The sequence below is a fragment of the Bubalus kerabau genome, chromosome 3, assembly GCF_029407905.1.
Source record: "Bubalus kerabau isolate K-KA32 ecotype Philippines breed swamp buffalo chromosome 3, PCC_UOA_SB_1v2, whole genome shotgun sequence".
In the NCBI taxonomy this organism is placed as follows: domain Eukaryota; kingdom Metazoa; phylum Chordata; class Mammalia; order Artiodactyla; family Bovidae; genus Bubalus; species Bubalus kerabau.
The window spans coordinates 38,587,563-38,614,433 of NC_073626.1; the positions used below are offsets into that span (position 1 = coordinate 38,587,563).

The following is a 26,871-nucleotide window of genomic DNA, read 5'->3' on the forward strand; positions in this document are numbered from 1 at the left end:
GTGTTTACAACCTGTGAGATACTTTCAGTTATTTAAAAGAGCCTCATGGATACCCTCCCATTTTTATGAGGCCCCTCTGCTCTTGATATTGATACTCTTCAAAGTCAAGGTGACTAGACAGGGCTCCCTCTTGTCTGTATGGCACCTTCCTGTGATTATTCAAAGGCACCCCTGCCATCTTTTGGAAAATTGTTGTAATATGCTGGTTTTGTTAGAAGACAGTTAACTGCCCGCGACCAGCATGTGTCCTAATAAATCTGCAGGCACAGGATGTGGATTGCAACGTCTTGAACATGGTGCCATTGTGGAGTGCAAGGCCTGTACCAATACGTGGGGCCCTGCAAGTAAAAAAAAAAAAAGAAAAAAAATAGAAATCACCATAGCAGTATTTGTCTATCACACGAAAGTGAGAAACCAGATTCATTGTAATAACTCCTGGAAAGTCCCTGTTCAGCAAGTTGGTGGTACTGGAATGTCGTGGAGGTGGGATGGAGAGTGGGGAGGGTTCTCCCATTGATGGCTTCCATTATTGGGAACAAGAGCTTGGCCATGCTCCTTATATGTCTTCCAGTCAGTTAGAAAGCCTAAAAATTCCAACTACTTAGCCAAATGGAAAAGATTCTCTGTTTACAGAGAAAACACAAAGCTTGCTTCTTCCCCATCATTAAACAGGCTGAGTGTACTTAGCAGAACTTTTCCACTTAGGGGTCCAAGTTAAGGCTATCAGGGACTTCTTGCTCAAAATCTAAACATTTTAGAAACATTTTGTAGAGAAAACTATTCACAGGCCCTTTCAAAGAGAATCATATAAATAGTTTGGGGGGTTTCCATCTTGGAATTAAGATGTTTATTTAAGAAACTCCAATAAAGCCCTCTTTCAAGCTATGAAAATTATAGCCAGAACGGAGTAGTGGACTAAGGATTCAGGAAATAGCTATTGATTTGTGAGAGAGCTGGGGAGTTGGGGGTGGGGGCAGGGAAGGAAGCAACTTAATAAGAAACTTTTGCTAATGGTTCTTATTTCCTCTGACTTTGAAAAATTCTCCACCAACAGCAGAGTTTAAAACATCCTCACCCCCAGATTAACCAATTTAGGTAAGAAGAAGTACCCCCAGCTCAGGCCATGCTTCTCTGAGCAAAGTGTATGAGTGGGTGGGGCTGACACGTGGGTTGTGAGGGTGAGTGCAAAAGGAATTTTCAATAAGAGCAGGCAGGGCAATAAGGGAAAGTCCAAAGCCTCATGCCCAAGGGATTGGGCAGAAACCAGGAAAGAATCTGAGGAGAAGAACTGGCAAGGGAGACCCTGATTGGAGAAAGTTGCACCACAGAAGATTCCAGAAAGATGCCAGAGGCAGAGCCTTCTTATTAAAGGGTGCCCGCAGATGAGCCTGGAGCAGGGAGAGAACCCTGAGAGAAGCCAAACTAAACTAGACACCAACCTGTCTTTTTATTTACTTTTCAAAACCTCAGTGGGCAAAAATAAGCAAATAGTGAGGGAAACAGAACCAGAAAAGAGTCGCTTCTCATCCTTTTGGCTAAGCTCAAGTGAAAAATCAGAAAAGAGTCAGAGAAATTACATGGTGATGAGTTACAAAAGACGACTGAGATTTCTATGCAGAAAAATTGAAGCACATGCAAATTGTGATCAAAGTGACACAGCTGGACAAGCACCCGGAAGTAAATATAGAAGCATAATGCTTCTGCAGGACATTGCAGATCAGAGGCTCTGAGCGATTTAGCCAAATGCTGCTGTTGACATTCCATACTTCCTATATTATGCTTCTACTATTCTTTGTAAATGTAACCTAAATCAGTGAGCCATTCAGGTTATCTAAAAGGTTGAACACTTTTAGAATTCTGTGCATGCTGGTTTTCTGCCCTTTTTTTTTTTTTTTTTTAAATTTCAGTGAGGTAATGGTGAGGAGATTATGTATGACATCACATTTAGATTTTTTGGCTCAGTCATGATGTAAACCCTGTGGATGTCCAGGAAGATCCATAATCCCCAGTTGAGCATTAGTTATTGCTGTGGTTAATGGGTGGCTTAGTTTACCCATCAGTGGCATGGTCAGGGAGGTAGAAAAAGGAAACTTCCTGTGGAAGGACAAGCTTTTTAAAATTCACAGGGACCTTGCCTGTTAGTAGATATATGACCCAAAGTGACTTCAACCAGTAAGATGAGTAACTCTCCTCTTTGGGCTTAGGTGGAGCTGGGTGGAAAGTAACTATAAGGAAATCAGAAACCTTCCCATCTGTCCACCTTGTATGGTCATTAAAGATGAACTCAGTAACTCTCAATCTTGGCTGCACAATAGAATCACCTGGAGCCTTTACAGACTCTGGCACCCAGTCCGCACCCATATTTGATTTGAATATTCAAATCAAAATCTTTAAAGAGGACACCTGGTGCTGATGTGTTGTTTGGTTTACGTTCCGAAGACTGGTCCTGTATGCAGCCAGGGTGAGAATGACTGGATTAAAGGAGCCTTTCTGTGCCCAGGGAGTGTGGGCATCCTCCTCTTTGAATCATTTTCTGCTCCCTCATCTCCCCCTTTTCTGATCTTGCACAGGATGGTTCTGTATCTGACTTGGTCTTACAGCATATATTGCAGGTTACTTTGCCTCAGAGTAGAAGAATTTGTTTTCTTCTTCATGTTGAAAAAGACAGAACTCTCCTCTTTTCTCACTTCTGATGTACTGTCTCATCACTCATTTCATGCTTTTATCTTCCTTCCCATATTACTTAACTTCTTTCACCTTTGAGATGCAGAATCTGTAGATTTAGGAGGAATTCTGACTTTTGTATCCCTAGGGATTGCATTTACCAAACCTCAAGCATTTCAGAAGAATCACAGTGGAAATAAAGCTTAAGGAATAAAGAGGGTTCCTAAAAATAGAGCACAATTCATCTATTTCAGTTTAAAAAATGCCTTCATATTTTCCAAGCTTTTTTCTTTAACTCTTAAAGCATTTTTAATAAGCTGACTTATGAGCCTTGTTGAAAAATAAATAAAATACACTTGTTTCCATTAAGGGAAGAGATCTTTTTCCATCTCATTGGTATTATTGAAGGAGACAAAAAGAAGTCCAAAACTTGGCAACAAGCTGCATTATTAGTGACATATTGGTCACAGATGGGCTGGAAAAACTACACTTTCTTCCTGCAATTAGTATTTTAAGTGCCCACAAATTACATATGAAAATCCAGAGAGTCCCCTTACAGAAGGGAAGGCTGAAAACTTATGGGCTTTGCAAAATCTTCACTTTTAAAGTTTTCTAAGTGTGTTTTTGTCAGTAGGTGAGTGACACATGTCCACTTGCTGGTGGTACTTTGAAGGGAGGCATGATGATGATGGCAGGCTAGATGATGCCAGCAGACCTCCTGGCATCATCAGTTCTGCTGTTGTGAGTGAGTGCAGACACCTGGAGAGACACTTGGCAACACTTGTGAATTACAGATTTCCTTTCCTCAACAATTTTAAAAATGATCACGAAGGCAAAACTCAAGAGGTAACAGGGAACTCTCTTTAGTAATTCTGTTGCTTGAATTTGTAGTCCTTTGAAAGACTATTAGGAATTTAGCCAAATTGTGTTCCAGAAGTTGCCAGAAAGTCCTAAGAGGACTCTGAGGAGAGTTTTGACAAGCCAGCTCTTGAGACCGTGTTAAGATTCACATGGGAGGACACAGTGTTGGCACCAAAATGTCTCTTGAGGAGTTTTAATAAATGAATGTAATTCCAAACCTAAGGAGTCAATGGAAGGAAAAGTGATGTTGTAAAAGAAGAAAGGTCAAAAAACATATCTGATGGACATAAAAATAATAATTATAAACTAGGATTTTATTAGAAGACTTCTTGAGAATTTTTAACTCACCTTAATAAGAAAACCAGGGAATAACTCCCAGAGGGATGACAAATGCCTCAATTTTCATCGTGTTTAAATTGGTGAGCTAACCAGTTTGAAATGTCACATAGATTGAAGTAATATGAAATTGAACAAAAGGGAAAAATTAGAAAGAGAAAAATCAGTACCACCTAATGTAAGAAACTGAATTATGACATGGCAAAAAAGAGGCATAGCCAAGCTTCCTGACACAGGTAGAAGGTTATCCACGGGCATTTTAAATTCAGTAAGAATATGCATTTTCAGATGCTCTGGGGATCTGATGATTCCCAATAAAGCTGCCTTTGAATTAGGAGCTTGTAATGTACTTTTCAGCCCCAAAGCTATTTGGTAGTACTGCCAGGGGAATGTCGGTATTGGATGCTAATCTAGTACTGTCTGATGTCCCGTGTACTTCTTGATTTTATAAATTCAAGGCGTCACACATACGGCCTTCAAAAAGGAAACCTGTAAGAAAGACTTGAAGTTCTTTTCCTTCTCAAAGCTGTTGTTTCCTTTTTCCCTAGGAAAGTGACAGTCCTGGAGGACCCTGATCAGAATATCCACCTGAAAAATTTGTCTCTTCATCAGGCGACCACAGAGGAAGAAGCTCTGAATCTGCTTTTCTTGGGTGACACCAACAGAATGATTGCAGAGGTAATAAGCTTTTCTCTGCAAGCTGTGTTTGCACACTGTAAAATATAATGGAATCTGGGGGACAGCAATGACTTTAAAAATAATCTCATCCAAATCCCATGTTTTAGGAAAAGGAAACCTAGAACCAGAGAATTGAGGAGACTTTCTCGAGGTCTTTTAGCTAGTTAATGAGCAGGGACTAAAATCTAGTCTCTTTTAATTTTGTATTTTTAAATTTTATACAAATTGATTTGCAGCCAGCCCATGACAACTCATCCGAAGTCTTCATTATAGGAATTTTTGCAACTTAAAATTATGTAGCTTATTCTTCCTAACCTCCAGTCATCCATATACTAGCATTTGTTTACCTATCCATGGATTTTCATGGGTTTAGAGAATTAATGAAGAATTTAGAATAACACTTGGAGCATAGGAAGTGCTCTATGCATTTGCAGCTCTTGTTGGCAGATCCAGGAACACTGCCATGGTATGTGATAGAAGTATACCTCAGTGCAATATTGGGGATATTCTTGTGCTAAAAGCTATTTATTGCTAATCTGACATTTACACCTAACTGGTCACCTATATTTTGCCTTGGAACCATAAGCAGGAGACAGGATTAACCCAGATGGGTCATGGGCCTCAACCAGTTACTGATTGGAGATGGAGGGTCACACTGCACTGAAAGGAATTAAGAAGCGCTACTGGTGATTTGGGTGGTGGTGGTGTGGAAACAGGCACTTTCCTTTTCAAACCATGCTCCCTGAGTTCTGTGTTCTACCCTGTCTCTGATGACAAACAACAGAAGAGACAATAAGCTGGGAGGAAAAGTAGTCTGAGAAAGTCTCCCTCAAGTGACTTTCCTTCTGCCCCATTTTCACCCCTTGGAATGTACCACCTTAAATACAAGACAGATAAATGGGAAATCAGGTAATGAAAGCATGACATCTGTCATGTTGACAAGGTGTTGACATCTGTCATGGCTCTGGGCCCTTTGTTTCATTGTTGTTTTACTGGTTCTGCATCAGTACTTTTCAACAGACTAGCTTAAAAATGTTGATTTGAGGTGCCACATATAATATGGATTTAAGGACCCTTAAATTACTATTTTCACTTAGAGAGCTGTGCCTAGTTTTCAATTTCAGAATATTTTCTGTTGTTTACAGTGTTTTGCATTTGTGTATTGTTTCAACATTTTGCCCACGCAGTCATCCATTGTGCTCATTTGTCACAGTAATTGAAGGGACAGGAATAAAGGCAGATTAAGAAGTAGGGAGTGTAATAATGAAAGATTTAACATGTTTCACTAAAAATCCTGCTCCTCCATACATAGTTTAATCAACAGCAAACTGAGAGGTACAGACTGTAAATGGGTCCTGCCCACCAACGGAGTATGAAAAATAAAAATGGGAGATCATAAATGCTCCTGGAAAACATGAGGCGAAACCTACCCCTGCCTCTTTGCTGACCGTCTTCCTAAAGTGACTCATCCCAGAGGAGGCTAGGCCTTGTTCTCACAATTCCATCCCTTCACCTTGAATGGGTCAGGGAGGGCTCCTGGCCCTGGTTCACCATGGCCCCTGTTAGCGAATTTGCGCTTTCAAAGTTATGCCTCTAACTTGAGCCAACTGCATCTTCTCAGATTATTGTTGTGTAAAGTTTTGAGGACCTTGAGCTTCCTTTGTATAAGCTCTTCTGTTCTCATCTTACAAAATTCTGACAGTCTTTTCCTATTATTTACCACTGAGTGTTTCACAATAGTACAAATAGCTGAAACCTGGAGAAGTCCAATTCTAATAATGCTGGTTGTGCATTACTTTACAATTTTATTCATTTTTTTTTTTCCTGTGTGAAGCCTGATTGCTTTTAAACCAAGTCTAATAGGTTTTGGATGTTTCTGTGCTTGCTTTTATTTTTTTCTCTGGTAATAACTACCATGTTCTATCAAGAACCTACTCGGTAGACTTGTCACTGTTGTGGATACTTGTACATATTATTTCTGACTCTCATTTTATAGATGGAAACTAAGGCTCAAAGAGTTAGACTGCTTGCACAAGGTCGCACTGCTAGTAGGTGACAGAACTTGGCTTCAGCTCCAAGTCTGACCATTTCAGAAGCTTATGTTCTTTCCTTACACCACAATTCATGAGCGCGGTAATCAAATTGACACATGTCAGATTTTTCAAGTGAGGATACATTTCTGAATTATTTAAAAAGCATAGCAAGTATGCAACACTTCAGATTATCTCTTGAATTCATTGAAAGCAAATACATAAAAATATAAACGAAGAATAACTGTCAATCCCTGGAAATACTTTATTATTCAGAGTCTCCGGAGAGGCATGTTTTAGATTACAACTGAGCTGTCAGAATGTAATTTGTCAGCACGCAATGAGCTTACCAGGATAAAAAGAACACACTAATCATTTTTTTTCGGAAGACGAGGTTCCCAATTTCCCATTTACACAGAGAAATCCAGAAGTTTCCATGGTAACCAGAAAACATTTGCAAAACAAAGCCTGAATATGGGGACCAAAGCAAGCATGCTCTTCCCTTTTAAGTTCTCCTACTGAGAGCCAGAATTTTAAGGAAAAGTTATTAAGAGTAGCTTCATCCTTTTCTTATTTTTAGAACCCACTTTTAAATAATTTCTGTAATCCTACCAGTGTTTTGAATAAAACCTGATTATGTCCTTGGGGTAGATTTTTTTTTTTTCCAAAAGTTGATTTGCTATGCCAAAGAGAATAAATATTGTAAAAGCTGAACTGTTTGTGACCCAACGTCAAAGCCCACCAGTAGCAAGTATGACTTGGTACTTTTTGTCTTAGCACTGAAATGTTGCTCTCAATTAATTAAACCTAATTGGACAAGACATTCTGCAGACCCTGCACAGCCCCATTGCTGAGATGATTTGCCCAGCCCCACCCACAGTCTAGAGCACACTGTCCCCACGTGTGGCCCGAGGATAGCTTGTATCAGCATACGCCATGCTAGTCCAAAGACACAGGACCCCATATCTGATGGATGGGTTCATGTTCTCAGCAGTGGAGCCCAGGAATATGCATTTTAGCATTTTAAGTATGCTCAGTCTAAATTTGGGGCAGTTCAGGTTTTACTGTTAAGCAGCTGGTTGAAACCCACTCCCAGAGAAGTATGTGAACAGATCCCTATTCTGTGCCCTTGCCAACACCACAAGATTGGAAAGTTCTGCCAATTTGGTAGTCAAATGAATTTTGTTCTAACTTGCATTTTTGATTACCAAATTCTTTTATACCTTTATTTGCCATCTGTATTTCTGTTTCTGATTATTTCTACTTGCTCTTCTGTCAAGATCCAGGTAAAATCCAGGATTTTTTTTAACTGCATCTTGACAGAAGCTGTCCTGGATTAACAAAATCAGATGCTCCTTCTAGCAATCTCCATTGGTGAAAGTGCCATTTAAGTATTCATTTTAGGAAGCCATAGGGTTGCTCAAAGTGAATAATTAGACCGCATGCGTGCTAAGTCACTTCAGTTGTGTCTGACTCTTTGCGACCCATGGACTGTAGCCCTCCATACTCCTTTATCCATGGGATTCGCCAGGCAAGAGTACTGGAGTGGGTTGCCACGCCCTCCTCCAGGGGATCTTCCTGACCGAGGGAGCAAATTCCGGGTCTGCTGCATCTCCAGTGTTGGAAGGCAAGTTCTTTACCACTAGCACCACCTGGGAAGCCCATAATTAAACTAACACGGCATCATTTTACAAGCGACTTTGGAGAAGAGAGTAGTGTCTGGGGATCCTTTCTACCAAAACTCCACAGTACTGTCTTTTGTGCATTAAATTGTCTCACCTTATCTAATTCCCATGTTGGAGTCCTAACCCCTAGTACCTCAGAATATGTAGCCTTATTGAGAGATAGTGTCTTTAGAGAGGTGATCAACTCAAAATGGGGTCATTTGTGTGGGCCCTAATCCAACATCACTGGTACCCTTTGCTACTGTACTGCTAAGTCACCTCAGTCGTGTCCGACTCTGTGCGACCCCATAGACGGCAGCCCACCAGGCTCCCCCGTCCCTGGGATTCTCCAGGCAAGAACACTGGAGTGGGTTGCCATTTCCTTCTCCAGTGCATGAAAGTGAAAAGTGAAACTGAAGTCATTCAGTCGTGTCTGACTCTTAGCAACCTCATGGACTGCAGCCTACCAGGCTCCTCCGTCCATGGGATTTTCCAGGCAAGAGTACTGGAGTGGGGTGCCATTGCCTTCTCCGACTGGTACCCTTATAAAGTAGAAAATTTGGAGACAGACAGATATAGAGGGAGTGTGTCATGTGAACATGAGAACAGTCATCTACAATCTGAGGAGAAAGGCCTGGGGCGGAGCCCTTCCTCACAGTCCTCAGAAGGAATTACCAGCCCTGCTAACACCTCCGTTTGGGATGTCTAGCCTTCAGAACTGTAAGATCGCAAATTTCTGTTGTTGAAGTTGCCTAAGTTGCCTAGCTTTTGTGCTGGAGAACTAACACAGTGTCCAAATAACCTCGGGTGTAATTTCTTATATGATTGTTACCTGGTGTTGCTCTTTACCTTGATAAATTCAGAAGCAATAATATGCTAAATTCCCACGTGATGCTAGTGGGTAAAGCACCCACCTGCCAATGCAGGAGACATAAAGGACGCCGGTTCAACCCCTGGGTTTAAAGACACCCTGGAGGAGGGCATGGCAACCCACTCCAGTATTCTTGCCTGGAGTATCCCATGGACAGGGGAGTCTGGCAGCTACAGTCCATGGGGTCGCAAAGAGCTGGATGCAACTGAAGTGACTTCGCACACACACCCTATGCTAAATATATATAGTATAATGGGCTTCCCAGGTGGCACTAGTGGTAAATAATCTGCATGCCAATGCAGGAGACACAAAGAACATGGGTTTGACCCCTGGGTCAGGAAAATCCCTTGGAGAAGGAAATGACAACCTACTCCAGTATTCTTGCCTAGAAAATCCCATGAACAGAGGAGCCTGGGGAGCTACAGTCCATGGGGCTATAAAGAGTTGGAGAAGACTGAGGGACTGCACACATACATATAGTGTAACATTTGGAAAGACACTACAGTTCTCAGCTGGCAACTGTTTAAAACAAGACTATAGTCATGTTCTGCTGTAGTCTCTCAGCACCTGGCAACTACATAGTTGGTCAGTCATCAATTATTATTTTTTTAATTTACATGGAGAAGAAGACTTGATGATTTCAGGAGAAAGGACCTGTAATCCCAGGCCCAGAATTGGGGTGATTTTATGGTACACAGTGCCTCTTGGGGAGTACAGAGGATATCACAGATGACTTTGACATTTTAAAATTTAATTTGTGGTGCTTCAACCCTTTTGGAAGAGGTTATTTTCTAAATAACCAGCCTGCCAACAGCATTTATGGGATTTGTAAATTATTTTCCCAGGAGCTCTTAAAGGTCTTTCTGCCTAATTCTTTGGTTGAAATTTAAAAAAAAAAAAAAGTATACTCAATGTATCTGCATTGTACTGATGTGTTCTGTAAGCTCTCAGACTTTGCATTCCACCAAACTTTTTACTGAGTTGTGTGACCTTGTGGAAGTGCAAAGGCAGTTGGGAGACAGGCTGTGAATGGAGTTAGTAGGTTGGTGCAGATACTGGTACTGAAACAGCCGTCACTGGACACATTGTCTAATAGCATGAGGACAGCACAGGAAGGAAACAGCAGCTTTACTGTGTGATTGTGTTTGTCAACAGCTCTCTAAGCCTCAAGTTCCTTGTGTAGTGTGTGTGAGAAACAAGAGAATTTGGGTTGCAATTAGAGTTCTGGCATCATATTCCACTAGACTATTAGAGAGACACTGAATAAAACAACCTCACAGATTTTTTTTTGAAAGATTTATTAGTTGTATATAATTAGCAAGTGTTCTCCAAGATTTGTAAACCTGGGAAGCACAAAATACTTGACAGGTTAAATCCATCTCACCCTGCTCTTATTATAATAAGAAGAGCATTCGTTTATCATTACGCTCAATAGGCAGCTGGTTCAGTTCAGTTCAGTTGCTCAGTCGTGTCCGACTCTTTGTGACACCATGAACCGCAGCATGCCAGGCCTCCCTGTCCATCACCAACTGCCAGAGTCTACCCAAACCCATGTCCATTGAGTTGGTGATGCCATCCAACCATCTCACCCTCTATCGTCCCCTTCTCCTCCTGCCCTCAATCTTTCCCAGCATCAGGGTCTTTTCAAATGAGTCAGCTCTTCCCATCAGGTGGCCAAAGTATTGGAGTTTCAGCTTCAACATCAGTCCTTCCAGTGAACACTCAGGACTGATCTCCTTTAGGATGGACTGGTTTGATCTCCTTTCAGTCCAAGGGACTCTCAAGAGTCTTCTCCAACACCACAGTTCAAAAGCATCAATTCTTCAGCGCTCAGCTTTCTTTATAGTCCAACTCTTACATCCATACATGACTACTGGAAAAACCATAGCCTTGACTAGATGGACCTTTGTTGGCAAAGTAATGTCTCTGCTTTTGAACATGCTGTCTAGGTTGGTCATAACTTTCCTTCCAAGGAGTAAGCATCTTTTAATTTCATGGCTGCAATCACCATCTGCAGTGATTTTGGAGCCCCCAAAAACAAAGTCAGCTACTGTTTCCACTGTTTTCCCATCTATTTGCCATGAAGTGATGGGACCAGATGCCATGATCTTCATTTTCTGAATGTTGAGCTTTAAGCCAACTTTTTCACGCTCCACTTTCACTTTCATCAAGAGGTATTTTAGTTCCTCTTTACTTTCTGCCATAAGGGTGGTGTCATCTGCATATCTGAGGTTATTGATATTTCTCCTGGCAATCCTGATTCCAGCCTGTGCTTCCTCCAGCCCAGCATTTCTCATGATGTACTCTGCAAATAAGTTAAATAAGCAGGGTGACAATATACAGCCTTGATGTACTCCTTTTCCTATTTAGAACCGTCTGTTGTTCCATGTCCAGTTCTAACTGTTGCTTCCTGACCTGCATATAGGTTTCTCAAGAGGCAGGTCAGGTGGTCTGGTATTCCCATCTCTTTCAGAATTTTCCACAGTTTCTTGTGATCCACACAGTCAAAGACTTTGGCATAGTCAATAAAACAGGGACGGCAGAGCCTGGTGGGCTGCCGTCTATGGGGTCGCACAGAGTCGGACACGACTGAAGCGACTTAGCAGCAGCAGCAGCAGATGTTTTTCTGGAACTCTCTTGCTTTTTCCATGATCTAGTGGATGTTGGCAATTTGATCTCTGGTTCCTCTGCCTTTTCTAAAACCAGCTTGAACATCTGGAAGTTCACGGTTCACGTATTGCTCAAGCCTGGCTTGGAGAATTTTGAACATTACTTTACTAGCGTGTGAGATGAGTGCAATTGTGCGGTAGTTTGAGCATTCTTTGGCATTGCCTTTCTTTGGGATTGGAATGAAAACTGACCTTTTCCAGTTCTGTGGCCACTGCTGAGTTTTCCAAATTTGTAGGCATATTGAGTGCAGCACTTTCACAGCATCATCTTTCAGGATTTGAAAGAGCTCAACTGGAATTCCATCACCTCCACTAGCTTTGTTCATAGTGATGCTTCCCAAGGCCCACTTGATTTCGCATTCTAGGATGTCTGGCTCTAGGTGAATGTGAGTGATCACACCATCGTGATTATCTGGGTTGTGAAGATCTTTTTTGTACAGTTCTGTGTATTCTTGGCACATCTTCTTAATATCTTCTGCTTCTGTTAGGTCCATACCATTTCTGTGCTTTATTGAGCCCATCTTTGAATGAAATATTCCCTTGATATCTCTAATTTTCTTGAAGAGATCACTAGCCTTTCCCATTCTATTGTTTTCCTCTATTTCTTTGCTTTGATTGCTGAAGAAGGCTTTCTTATCTCTCCTTGCTAATCTTTGGAACTCTGCATTCAAATGGGAATATCATTCCTTTTCTCCTTGCTTTTTGCTTCCCTTCTTTTCACAGCTATTTGTAAGGCCTCCTCAGACAGCCATTTTGCTTTTTTGCATTTCTTTTCCTTGGGGATGGTCTTGATTCCTGTCTCCTGTACAATGTCATGAACCTCCGTTCATAGTTCATCAGGCACTCTGTCTATCAGATCTAGTCCCTTAAATCTATTTCTCAATTCCACTGTATAGTCATAAGGGATTTGATTTAAGCAGCTAGGAGCCCTAGCAAAAGATGTGTTGACAATTCTAACTTCTTCTCTAACCTACTGAATATATGTTGTTAGGTATAGAAAGAAGGGAACATGAATTTTGAGCCCTTAGTATATCCCAGGCATTTTTCTCCCTCTTTTTTTTTAATATATATGAGAAATATACAGTCATTCTTAACTAGTGATTCTGTCTTATAACATCATTTGCATTCTGCTCTCATCTAACCTGATTAATAGGATTGCATGAACCATGAATTTCAAATCTAAAATGTTTATTAAAATAAATGAAGTGGTACAGTGCAGCCATTATTAGAATATTAAAATGTACTTAACCCATATACATAATTAGAGAAACACAATCTTATTGGCTGTAAAAACTTAGCTCCTGAGTTTCTTCTGATCTTTAAAATTCTGATTTCTGATTAAACAGCAGAAAAACAGTAGCCTTTACTCCCTGTTACTAAAACCCACCAACAACAGTGACAAAAAATGAAAAGTAGAAGGGGAAAGCCATCATCAGTGAAATAAGGAAATAGCCGTAACCCCAAACCATGAGGAAATCTGCCAAATATTGTGAAGTTTGAATTACAGCAAGGGAGGGTGCTGAGAGCCAGCACATATATCCTCCAACCTCAGGCAGGATATGGTTTCGCCTTAAAGAAAGGGTCACAATTCTTAAATGCAAATCCAATGATCGTCTGGTTAGAGTGATGAGATCTAAGGACACAGGCAAGTAAGATAGAGAAATGTGATTTAGATATTCATTCTGCACTATAGAAGGTGAGTCCAAAAGAGTTAAAGACAGGCCATTTTTATGGTTAGTAGTCTAGGCTTATGGCCAAGAAAGATGGCCTTGGTGAGTGGAATTCAGGGAGTTTGTGACTTAAGAAATTTTACCACCCCAGATCTTTAGTGCAAAAATTTGAGGAAAGTATATGCTCTCAAGGGCTTCCCTGGTAGCTCAGATGGTAAAGGATCCACCTGCAATGCAGGAGACCCAGGTTAGGTCCTTGAGCCAAGAAGATCCCCTGGAGAAGTGAATGGCTACCCACTCCAGTATTCTTGCCTGGAGAATTCCATGAACAGAGGAGCCTGGCAGGCTACAGTCCATGGGTTGCAAAGAGTTGGACATGACTGAGCAACTAAGTGCACACACACTTAAGTAAGTGTGTGCTCTTAAAGTTAAGAATGAAATGTGCAGAGTAAATCTATGTAATAAACAAAGTGAATTTGAACTCTCTAGGAAAAAGATGGACATGCTTAAAGATAAAATTATAAGAAGGAAAATAGCTAAAGATCTTTTCATAAATGTGGAGTGTGATGGGTAAAGCAACATACATTTGAAGACTGCTTACCTCAGGAAACAAGGTAGTATACTTCATAATCTTAAATATGTTACCTAAATGCAATCTTCGGTTTTAAAAATACCTAAAAATATAGAAAAAATCAAAGAAAAGATTGCAAGACAAGAAGATAAAAGTAAGCTTGAAGTACCTAGAAATGAAAGAGAAGAAAGCCATTATAGAGATGAGAGTCCATTAAAAAGCAAAAAATAAAGAAGAAAAGGAGAAGGAAAACAAGGAAGAAGAGGAAGAGATGGAAAAGGAGAAGAGGAGGAAATGTGGCTGAAAATAATCAGAGAAACAAAGGAGAAACCAACTGTGCATAATTAGAAATCCTGAAGAAAAGAATGAGGGCAACAGGAAAAAAAACATGAATAAAGAATGAGAGAGAGAGAGAGAGAGAGAAGTTTCCTGAAATCTGGAGTTACTTGAATCTGCAGATGAAAAGGACATGCTGTGTTTCAAATTGAAAGAGCTCTACTCCAAGATAAAATCTACTGAGGCTACTAATTTCCAAAGCTAAATTAGGAACTTTATGAACATCCAGTCAGAAAAATGCAAGCCAACTATGAGTGAATATTAAAAAAAAAAAAAAGTTTGTACTTGGACTTTTCCACAGCAATGTTCAATGCCAGAAGACAGTGGAACAAGTTCTAAAGCAAGAATATTGTGTCCCAATAATTTTATACCCAGCCAAATTTTCAAATTGTCCTTAAAAAGCAAAGACATCAGATGAGTAATTTTAAGCATGTGTGAATTCTGGAAGAAAATGAACCCAGTGATCCTTTTTAAAAATTACTTGACAGTCAAGTCTAACCAGTTAAGAGATGAACCAAATTAAAGGATGTGGGAACCCAGAAGCATCACAAAAGGTATGGTGGAAAACATTGAATTTATTTAACTGTAGATGTAAAACTAAGCAACTGTGTAAAGTGAATATTATAAACCTTGAAAATATAAATTAATAATAGATGAAACGCAAATTTGGAGTTAGAAAATAGAAGAGGGAGTGGTGTTAGAAGTGAGCTGATTTCCTTATATTGCAAAGCAAGAAAGAAGCTGTTGTTTAGTGAATGAATGGTATCTGACATTTTTGTAACCCCCATGGACTGCAGCCTGCCACGCTCCTCTGTCCATAGGGCTTCTCAGGCAAGGATTATGGAGTGGGTTACTATTTCTTTCTCCAGGGAATCTTCCCACCGCAACTCAGGGATCAAACCCACATTTTCTGTATTGGCAGGTGGATTCTTTACTGCTGAGCCATGAGGGAAGTCCAAGAAAGGAATAGATGCTGTCTACATATCAACCATATGGTTAAAAAATATAATGACCCAAGTTGTTTAATTCCATGAGCTTTCCTTAATTCTAAAGAGATACTTTTAGAAAAAAGGATATGCGTCTTTTACCATGAAAAAAAATTTTGTTGGAAGGTCATCAGTTCCTTCAGTTTTATTTCCTTTTTCTTCTATTAAATTCAAATAAAATTTAATTTAATAATTTTCAATTAAGAATAGTATGACAACAGTTAGAACTGGGCAAGGAACAACAGACTTGTTCAAAATTGGGAAAAGAGTATATCGTGGCTGTATATTGTCACCCTGCTTATTTAACTTATATGCAGAGTACATCATGAGCAATGATGTACTGGATGAATGAATGCTGGATGAATCACAAGCTGGAATCAAGATTACTGAAAGAATTATCAACCACCTCAGAGATGCAGACAATACCACTCTAATGGCAGAAAGCAAAGAGAAACTAAAATAGCCTCTTGATAAGGGTGAAAGAGGAGAGTGAAAAAGCTGACTTAAAACTCAGCATTCAAAAAACAAAGATCATGGCATCTGGTCCCATCACTTGATGGCTAATAGAAGGGGAAAAAGTAGATGCAGTGACAGATTTTCTTTTTTTGGGATCTAAAATCACTGCAGATGGTGACTGTACCCATGAAATTAAAAGACATTTGCTCCTTGGAAGTAAAGCTGTAACAAACCTAGACAGCATATTAAAAAGCAGAGACATCACTTTGCTGACAAAGGTCCATATAGTCAAAGCTGTGGTTTTTCCAGTAGTCATGTACAGATGTGAGAGTTGGACTATGAAAAGAAGACTGAGTGCCAAAGAATTGATGCTTTTGAATTGTGGTGTTGGAGAAGACTCTTGAGAATCCTTGGACAGCAAAGAGATCAAATCAATTAATTCTCAAGGAAATCAACCATGAATATTCATTGGAAGGACTGATGCTGAAGCTGAGGCTCCAATACTTGGGTACCAACATAAAGAGCCAAGTCATTGGAAAAGATCCTGATGCTGGGAAAGATTGAGGACAGAAGGAGAGGAGGGTGACAGAGTATGAGATGGTTGGATGGCATCATGGACTCAATGAACATGAATCTGATCAAACTCTGGGAGATGGTGAAGGACAGGGAAACCTGGTGTGCTGCAGTCCACGGAGTCGCAAAGAGTTGGACATGACTTGGCAACTGAGCAACAATAACAACATGTGTAGTATGCTTTTTTTTTGGTAAAGTACTCTTATATGTTCTTACATTTGTATACATATATTAAAAATAAATAATTTTTATCAAACTAACATTTTTCGAGGGAGATTTTCATCTTTGTTCTTTTTTGTGTTGTTTAGATTTTTAAAATAATGAGTGTGGTGGGGATTACCAGTGTTTACCAAAACTTCTTGGTTATTCCTTCTGGCACATGCTTCTTTGAAGTTAATAGAGTTCAAGTGCTCTAACCAATGAAATCTGAATGACAGTGGCATGTCAGTTTTAGTCTGAAGCCTGTAAGAATTAATATGAAGTTCTCCTTAATCTGCTCCTCTGTGGCAAACCCTGAAAGCTTCATGTCGGGGTGGTGGCCTTGGAAGATGGCAGCATCCTCACCAGTCTCGAGGGGTCAAGTACATGGAACAGAGTCACCATTTCACAATCCTGGAGAAATAATATGAGCAGGAAAGAAACCTTGTGATTTAAAAATTGTGATTTTTAAGCCTCAGAGATTGTGGTGCTATTTATTAAATTGCTACCATAATCTAACTCAGTCTGTCTTAATGAATGTGTGTCATTTGTACAAAATAATGACTCATTATTCTTCATAAAATTCAAATGTAACATGGCTTTTTTAGTAAGAAAACATATGTGTGTGTAAATATATAATCTATTTTCCAAATGGGTTTGAAGCAAGTTACAATTTCAAAACACATATAAACCAGGTCAAAAAAAATGTCAAAGAGAAAAAAAAGTTAAGGTGAACTTAGTTTAAAAGAAGATAGATGGATATGATAGACGACTGGAATAAATTAATTATTGCCGTTAAGAACAAAGTTTAGCTATGATTCTTCAGGCAGACAAATAAAAACTTGGGAAACATTTTGACATTTTTGGTTATATGGTTTTCATTATTCAGATCGCAAACTTCTAGGCATTGAATTGCAGGTTAATTGTATCTATACTTGTTTGAAGTGCTTTCCTGGTAGCTCACTGGTAAGGAATCCGCCTGCCAATGCAGCAGACACGGGTTCAATCCTTGGGTCGGGAAGATCCCCTGGAGAAGAAAATGGCAACCCACTCTAGTATTCTTGCCTGGAGAATCCCATCGACCAAGGAAGCTGGCAGAGTGCAGTCCATGGGGGTCTCAAAGAGTAAGACACGACTCAGCGACTAAAGAACAACAATGTACTTGTTTCAAGGATCTTGTGTACAAAATGGGCAGTGTCTTGCCTATAACTTTGAAAGAAATACAAAAGCTTTATACTTCTATCAGTCTTGTATAACATCTCAGAGCTTTATATTAAATTGTTGTGTATTTAACTGAGTGTATCAATCAGGATCAAACAAGGAAAATAAACCACTCTTTTTGAAATAGAGGAAATCAATGCAGATACTTTTGTTTCATGGATGGTGGAAGAATCTGAGATGCCAGCCACGGGATGGTGATGCAACTCAGAGATGACTAGCAGCGGGAAGCTACTATAAACTATAGATGGGTCTCAGCTGGTGGGAGGCATTGGCAGGGTGGTGGGAGGCAGGAAATGGGGAGAAGCCAGAGTATTTCTCCCCCTCCCTTTCTTCCCAGCTGGATCCCAGCTGAAATGAGTCTTGGGGAAATGCTGCCTTTAGTACTCAGTGTCCCTGCAACGTAGAGCACAGGAGAGGGAAGGGAAGGAGTGGAGCAGAGGGCAAAGAGGCAGAGATTAACCCACGAGAAGGCGATGGCACCCCACTCCAGTACTCTTGCCTGGCAAATCCCATGGACGGAGGAGCCTGGTAGGCTGCAGTCCATGGGGTTGCTAAGAGTTGGACACGACTGAGCGACTTCCGTTTCACTTTTCACTTTCATGCATTGGAGAAGGAAATGGCAACCCACTCCAGTGTTCTTGCCTGGAGAATCCCAGGGACGGGGGAGCCTGGTGGGCTGCCATCTATGGGGTCACACAGAGTCGGACACGACTGAAGTGACTTAGCAGCAGTAGCAGCAGCAAAGCTGTTTCTATAAGAAATTGGGATAATAGTTCAGATAGATTGCTTTGGCTTATTTTACAACCAGGAATACACATGAGGGAAGCTGGCAGGAAATCAATTTTGGGTATAAGAAGTCAATGTTTCTTATTAAGTAGACATAGAAGAAGCTATTCTTCTAGCACTTCTTGTTGATAGATACTTTCATTTTTTGGCAGACTGACTTTTACATCTATTTCTTGTGTAAATTTCAAGTTAGGAGGGAGGAGACAAGGGTCTTATCAGCTGCCCCAAACCTTCAACAGGAAATTGATCATGTTTGGGACTTGCCAGTTCTAACAGCAAGAGATCTTCATAGCCATAGAGAGAACTGTGAAATCTTCAAAATTTTGAGAATATATTATTAGACTATAAAGGAGTAAAATAATGTATATAAAAACTAAACCCCGGTACTTTGAGGGTTCTTCCTTCAGTATCTGTACTGTGAATGAAATTTTCCTCAGATCTGTGTTGAGTCCAGGTCTTGATGTCTGAACTCAAACATTGCATTGAGAGCTATCACAACCAATTTGACAGGATAAAACTTCTTTCATAAGAATAAGATTTTTCAAATGTATATCTGAGTTCTGCTTGGTGTGTTATTATTGTCTGTACACAGGATCAGATCAGATCAGATCAGATCAGTCGCTCAGTCGTGTCTGACTCTTTGCGACCCCATGAATTGCAGCACGCCAGGCCTCCCTGTCCATCACCAACTCCCGGAGTTCACTCAGACTCACGTCCATCAAGTCAGTGATGCCATCCAGCCATCTCATCCTCTGTCGTCCCCTTCTCCTCCTGCCCCCAATCCCTCCCAGCATCAGAGTCTTTTCCAATGAGTCAACTCTTTGCATGAGGTGGCCAAAGTACTGGAGTTTCAGCTTTAGCATCATTCCTTCCAAAGAAATCCCAGGGCTGATGTCCTTCAGAATGGACTGGTTGGATCTCCTTGCAGTCCAAGGGACTCTCAAGAGTCTTCTCCAACACCACAGTTCAAAAGCATCAATTCTTCGGCGCTCAGCCTTCTTCACAGTCCAACTCTAACATCCATACATGACCACTGGAAAAACCATAGCCTTGACTAGACAAACCTTTGTTGGCAAAGTAATGTCTCTGCTTTTGAATATGCTATCTAGGTTGGTCATAACTTTCCTTCCAAGGAGTAAGCGTCTCTTAATTTCATGGCTGCAGTCACCATCTGCAGTGATTTTGGAGCCCAGAAAAATAAAGTCTGACATTGTTTCCACTGTATCCCCATCTATTTCCCATGAAGTGATGGGACCGGATGCCATGATCTTCGTTTTCTGAATGTTGAGCTTTAAGCCAACTTTTTCACTCTCCACTTTCACTTTCATTAAGAGGCATTTTAGTTCCTCTTTACTTTCTGCCATAAGGGTGGTGTCATCTGCATATCTGAGGTTATTGATATTTCATTCCAATCCCAAAGAAAGGCAATGCCAAAGAATGCTCAAACTACTGCACAGTTGCACTCATCTCACACACTAGTAAAGTAATGCTGAAAATTCTCCAAGCCAGGCTTCAGCAATACGTGAACCGTGAAATTCCTGATGTTCAAAGTGGTTTTAGAAAAGGCAGAGGAACCAGAGATCAAATTGCCAACATCCTCTGGATCATGGAAAAAGCAAGAGAGTTCCAGAAAAACATCTATTTCTGCTTTATTGACTATGCCAAAGCCTTTGACTGTGTGGATCACAATAAACTGTGGAAAATTCAGAAAGAGATGGGAATACCAGACCACCTGACCTGCCTCTTGAGAAATCTGTATGCAGGTCAGGAAGCAACAGTTAGAACTGGACATGGAACAACAGACTGGTTCCAAATAGGAAAAGGAGTACGTCAAGGCTGTATATACACAGGATAGTAAAGGTTATTTTCAATTTACTTATCATCTTGAGGTATATAGTATGTATTAAAAAACAAAAAGTTTTCCCTAAAGCCAGTTTAAATGAACTGCCATAAATTCTTGAGAAGATCATTAGATTTTTAATCCTTATAATATTATTTTTTCCAATTATGTGTATGGTAAAACTTGGAAATTGTTAAATGAGACTGAATTTTAATAGGAAGAGAAGAGACAAAATAGTTAAACTTAATGTAAAAGATGAAAAATGAATATGCTAGACAACAAGGATGCCATTGAGGACGAAATTTAGCTATGACTCTTCTTGCAGTCAAGTAAAAAAAAAAAAGGTGGGGAACACTTGGGGTGATATATTTTCCATTGTTCAGAGAACAAACCTTTGTCCTGGTGTTGATATGATGATTCCCAGCTCAATGATATTAAACACAGATGATAATTGAACATAGCTCTGATTTAAGATATAGATAAATTCTTTCTCAATTTGCCATATGTGCTGATTTTAGCATGTTTATATTTTTTTAGTAAATGTGTTTGACTTTGATTTGCCTAATTTTGAAGAAATGACCCATAGGGAAGCAATCTTCTGAATCTTGACATCCAACTGAAGAGTCATCACTAACTCTGACACTCAATTTTCCTAAAATTTTGAAGTCAGCTAACAGATCTTTGAAAGCTTCCCCAGTGGCTCAGCAGTAAAGAAACTGCCTGCAATGCAAGAGACACAGGTTCTACCCCTGGGTCAGGAAGATTCCCTTGGAAAAGGAAATGGCAACCCACTGCAGGATTCTTGCCTGGGAAATCCCAGGACAGAGAAGCCTGATGGGCTGCAGCCCTGTGTGTCTGCTTAGTCGCTCAGTCATGTCTGACTCTGCCACCCCATGGACTGTAACCCACCAGGCATGTCTGTCCATGGGGATTCTCCAAGCAAGAATACAGGAGTGGGTTGCCATGCCCTTCTCCAGGGGATCTTCCCAACCCAGGGATGGAACCCAGGTCTCCTCCATTGCAGGCAGATTCTTTACCATCTGAGCCACCAGGGAGGTCGCAAAAGAGTTGGACATGACTTAGTGACTAAAGAACAACAACAAGCAGATCTCTGAAGGCATGAAAATCAAAAATCCATCAAATTGATTCCAGATGTGTTAGAAAGGATAAACAATAAAACAAACAGGCTATTCTTATCAGAAAGGTGAATCACAATTGCTAACACAGTCTTAACTTATGTTTCAGATTGTTCCAAAGCTTTCTTTTAAACTTTAAACAAAATTAGTATGCCTGGTCTGTTTTCCCTTTTACAGAGCTACTTTGATAATGCGCTGGACCTAGAAATCTTTCTACTAGGGGCAATGAGTTTGATCACTTTTCTAAAAGCCAGGTATCTTATAAAATGAAAAACCAGAAAGGAAAATGAGCAGTTTAGGGTCATTAATTCCAATAGAGGGTGATCTAATTGGGGATATTTTGCTGCTAAGCAGTATGTATATTCTGAAACAACTTAGATTTTGTACTTTAGTGTCATTGGTACCTCTGTCTTTTGATCTGCCTTGTAAAACTGCAAAACTCCTAAAGAATACTCAGGATTTATCGTGAGTATTCAGATACTCACGTATTTATTGAGTATTTATAAATACTCACAGTATTTGTTCTGGCTCAAGATTTATTGTGAATGAATCTGCCTCTGACAACTCTGGGAAAATGCAACTGCTCTATTTGCGGGGGGCAGGTCAAATATAATTTCCCCTTTACTCTATTATAAATATGTTCTGCTGAATTGTAATTATTACTTTATGTGGCATGCTGTATTTTTCTTGCTATTCCTGGTGCCGTAGATATAGTGAAAAGTCAATACATATTAGTTGGTTAAAAATAAAAGTAATGATGCTGTCTTAGAAAGAAAGAAAAGATTGAGACGGGTGTTTTTAGGGTCTCATGCTAAACCACTAGGTTTGGTCAGGCCTTACTTTTCCAGGCTGAGTTAGAGTTCATAGGGTGCATGGTGGGCCTCTTGCCCACCATGGTTGGCCTCGTGGGCCAAGATGTGCCACGGGAGGAATTAGATAAGAAATCATTTAAACAATCAGAGGAGGGCTAGATAATCCTTGGTTAAGAGTGAGCTTTAATCTGAAAGGCTCAAATATTAGTCTGGGAAACACCTAGGCAATTAGTATTCTCAGTCTTCAATTCAGATAGAGCAGATGAGCAGAGGAACAGGTCAAATAGAATATCTGCTTAGAAAGTGTTACCAAGCAAGGAGAATTGGAGTGAAAGCTGAATTCTGGATTTGCTGGCTGCTGTTGTTGTTCTTAGCTGGTTTGCTTTAAAAGTCACAAGCACATATATTACAAACTCCTCTTCAGCCTAAGAGAGATTTCCTTCCCCTGACTTATCCTAAAATAAGGGAAATTCTTGTTGAGCTATTTCACTCTAAAATAGAAAAGTGAGTGAAAACAAAAGAAAAGTTTTGGTGCATAAGAATGGAATATAAGCTATAAGATCCGACAAGAAAAGGCAAGTATTCAAAGGATCCTAGGAAATCTTATATGTAACATAAATAAATTATTCAAATCATTGAAGACTGTATTAACTATTTATAATCAGTTTTGAAGTGATTGAAAACATAAGAGATTAACTGAAAGTAGAAAAAAGGTACAAAAAACGTACTAGAGTATTGTTCATGTGTGCTAAGTCACTTCAGTCATGTCTGACTCTGTGACCCTATGGACCATAGCCCCCCAGACTTCTCTGTCCATTGGATTCTCCAGGCCAGAATACTGGAGTGAGGATCCCTGAGTCCTCTTCCCGACTCAGGGATCAAACCCATGGCTCTTAAGTCTCCTGTGTTGGCAGTCAGGTTCTTTACCACTAACCCCATCTGGGAAGCACCTTAATAGTATACTATGTAAACACAAAAATCATACCTCACATATCATTTTTTGCCCCTAAAATCAAAATTTTCAATCTTTTTTTCAAACGCATGATATTTATTTACTTTTGATATGTATTTATTTACTTGTTTGGTTGAAACATGCAGATGTTGCAAATGTAGGATCTAGTTCCCTGACCAGAGGTCAAACCCAGGCCCCTGGCATTGGGAGCACAGAGTCTTAGCCACTGGACCACCAGGGAAGTCCCCAAATTTTCAATCTTGAAAATGGCCATGCCCACACAAATGATGATGAAATAATGAACAAAAGTGAAAAGTTTTGTTGCTCTACCAATAAGAATATGTGTAACAAAATCATAGAGCATCGGGATTAGAAGTTGTACATCTGCAGATTCCAACAGGGAAGATGAATAGACAGGCTTTTGAAAACGCTTATCACTGTTTCCCAATTCTTGTTGCTCTACCATTTCTTTTCATGTTTCCCTTTCAGCCTAGGAATATCTCCTGTTCTGTAGGAAATGATTCTTGTTCAGTGAAAGAGCTTCTTAGGATGGTAGCCCAGCCAGTGCCAGTAAATGGCTTGAAGGGCTGGAGGAGAAGAAGCTTTTAGCCTTCAGTACAGAGGTGTGGTATTTCCTCGATTTAAAGCTCTGTTTTGTAAAGCTGCAAAAGCAGATTCAAATACCACTCCGCAAGTACATTGCTACTCCAGGTCCCTTTTAGATACACAGTTTGAAGCCACCATTGTCTGACCAGGTCATTTTTGAGTCATCTTTTACATTTTGAAGGGCTTCCTGGGTAGCTCAGCTGTTAAAGAATCTGCCTGCAATGCAGGAGACCCCAGTTTGATTCCTGGGTTGGGAAGATCCTCTGGAGAAGGAGTAGGCTACCCACTCCAGTATTCTGGCCTGGAGAATTCCATGGAAGATCCACTGGAGAAGTGATAGGCTACCCACTCCAGTATTCCTGGGTTTCCCTTGTGGCTCAGCTAGTAAAGAATCTGCCTGCAACGCGGGAGACCTGGGTGTGATCCCTGGGTTGAGAAGATACCCTGGAGAAGGGAAGGGCTACCCACTCCAGTATTCTGGCCTGGAGAATTCCATGGATTGTATAGTCCATGGGATTGCAAAGAATCGGACACAACTGAGCAACTTTGATTTTGGGCTTCCCTTGTGGTTCAGCTGGTAAAGAATCCACCTGCAAAGTGGGAGACCTGGGTTCGATCCCTGGCTTGGGAAAATCCCCTGGAGAAGGGAAAGGCTACCCACTCCAATATTCTGGCCTAGAGAATTCCACTGACTGTATAGTCCATGGGGTTGCAAAGAGTCAGACATGACTGAGAGACTTTGACTTTCACTGTTTACTATAACCCAAACCACTCTCTACACTGCATGAAATGGGTTAACCGTCAAACATTCGGTTGTAGCCTGGTGGATTCCACCATCATTCCTTACTACCCTATAGCAAACTGTCCATTACAATGGCATAATTTTTAAAGTGATAGACATTTAAAAATCCATTTAGAACAATGGATTTTTCCAGAGTTTGAATATTAGTTATCTTCTACTATATGCACAAATGTTTAAATGGCCTTTCTGACCACAGTAGTTAATGCTAGTTAGGAATTTGCTGTTGTTTTTCAGTCATTAAGTCCTGTCCAACTCTGCAGCCCCATGAACTGCGTCACTCAGGCTTCTCTGTCCTTCACTATCTCCCTGAGTTTTCTCATACCCATGTCCACTGAGTTGGTGATGCCATCCAACCATCTTATCCACTGTTGCCCCCTTCTCCTCTTGCCCTCAGTCTTTCCCAGCATCAGGGTCTTTTCCAGTGAGTTGGCTTTTCACATCAGGTGGCCAAATTATTGGAGCTTAAGCTTCAGCATCAATCCTTCCAATGAATATTCAGGACTGATTTCCTTTAGGATGGACTGGTTTGATCTCCTTGTTGTCCAAGGGACTCTCAAGAGTCTTCTCTAGAACCACAGTTCAAAAGCATCAGTTCTTTGCCACTCAGTTAGGAATAGTGCAAGGAATTTATGAAAATAAATGAATTTTGAATAGGCTTATTTGGAGAGTAGGAGAAGAGCATACTTTTCCAGTAAGACATACTGGCCAATACTTGACCATCAAGGGGACAATCCGGGGAGGAGAAAGGGTAGTTGAAGATGTTCAGGCTAGGGGTTAATCAGAGCTCTGGAATCAGGCACAGAGAGTAATTGAAGTCCAAGATAGATTTAGAGATTTAAGTCAGTCTTGCTGTACAAAGAATTCTAATTTTTAGACTCAAATTGTATTTCACTTTGCCTAGGGAGTTCTAAAATTATCAAGCATGCCATAGAGATTCTGGAAAACTAGAAATTAACAAGAGCCAACAATTTAACAGACGATTTTAAATAACTATTGTATATTGCTTTGCAAGGGTTACAATGATGCATCAGACTTAGTCCCTGCCTTCAAGGAGCTCAGAGTCTAGGTTGGAGGAGGTGGGAAGTGAGAGCCTCTGTAGAACCTTTCAGATAGGCCTTTCCTGAGAAGTAGGCTTCTGCTAAGCTGGAGGAAACTAACTGTCATCAGCCACAGACTACCAATATGATGCATCTGTAAGGGACCAGTGAGCCTGGGTTTTAGACTTTTACTCTATAAAAGAAAGTTATTTATTCTCAACCCTCTGAAAAGGGAAATATTTGGCAAGTGACAGATTAAAACATTTTTGATACCAAAGCCTCAAAAAGAATCTAAAAAAAAAAAAGGATTATTAAATGATGGTCAATAACCAGTTAGAAAAAAGTCAGCACTGATTCACCTCAATTTCATTCACTTTTCTGATAGGGTTATAAAAATTCATAGGTCAAGTAAATTCAGTTTATTTAATAAAGTCCCTCAAAATATCCTTGGGGATATAAAGAGAAATTGAAGATATCTGAAAGTCCTTGGATTGAAGCCAGTTAGAAAATACCCCTGAGTGGAGTAGAAAGCAAAGGTGTCTTCGTGGAATGCTATTGTTCTGTCCTACTCCATTCTTTCAAAATTGTTTGGGTGAAGAGATATAGTTTCATTTGTAGATAGCACAGAATTGCAAAACAGTAAAAATCCAGAATTACCTCAACAGATAGTCATGCTGGGATAAAAACTAATCAAATGCAGTCATCAAACAAATAAGTATGTGTGTTTCCCAAAGAAATTCCGTAGCACGGGGAAAAGGCTGGAGCAAATACGGTTTATCACTTTGTGTGCTATTTATTGGCAACACTAGATTTAGATTCTTCAGATTCCAGTGTTCTCTGCTGCGGTTAGGCTATGTTTGAAAGAATATACTCAATTCAGAGTGTCAGAGAACCATATTTTAAAAAGAGTTTTGATAAACAGTCATGTAGGGCACAGTAGAAGAAACTGGAGCTACTAGTCTTAGAGAGTGTGTCAGTTTAATTGAGTGGTTTAGGTGGGATTGTTATAATCAAATATGTGCTTTTGAAGTATTACTCTGACTGCAAGGTGGGGAACAGGTGGAGGAAACAAGAATAAATTTGGGGGTGGGACACTAGTAAGGAAAGAATGTAGTA

At 40.2% G+C, this 26,871-nt stretch overlaps 1 protein-coding gene across 1 annotated transcript in view; it reads left to right on the forward strand.

Moving 5' to 3' along the window:
- The window catches only part of KIF6 (kinesin family member 6), a 417,441-nt gene that overhangs the window by 126,828 nt on the left and 263,742 nt on the right, over window positions 1-26,871 (forward strand). The window contains 1 exon segment of the mRNA XM_055574416.1: window positions 4,410-4,539. Coding sequence (XP_055430391.1) covers window positions 4,410-4,539 — 130 coding nt within the window.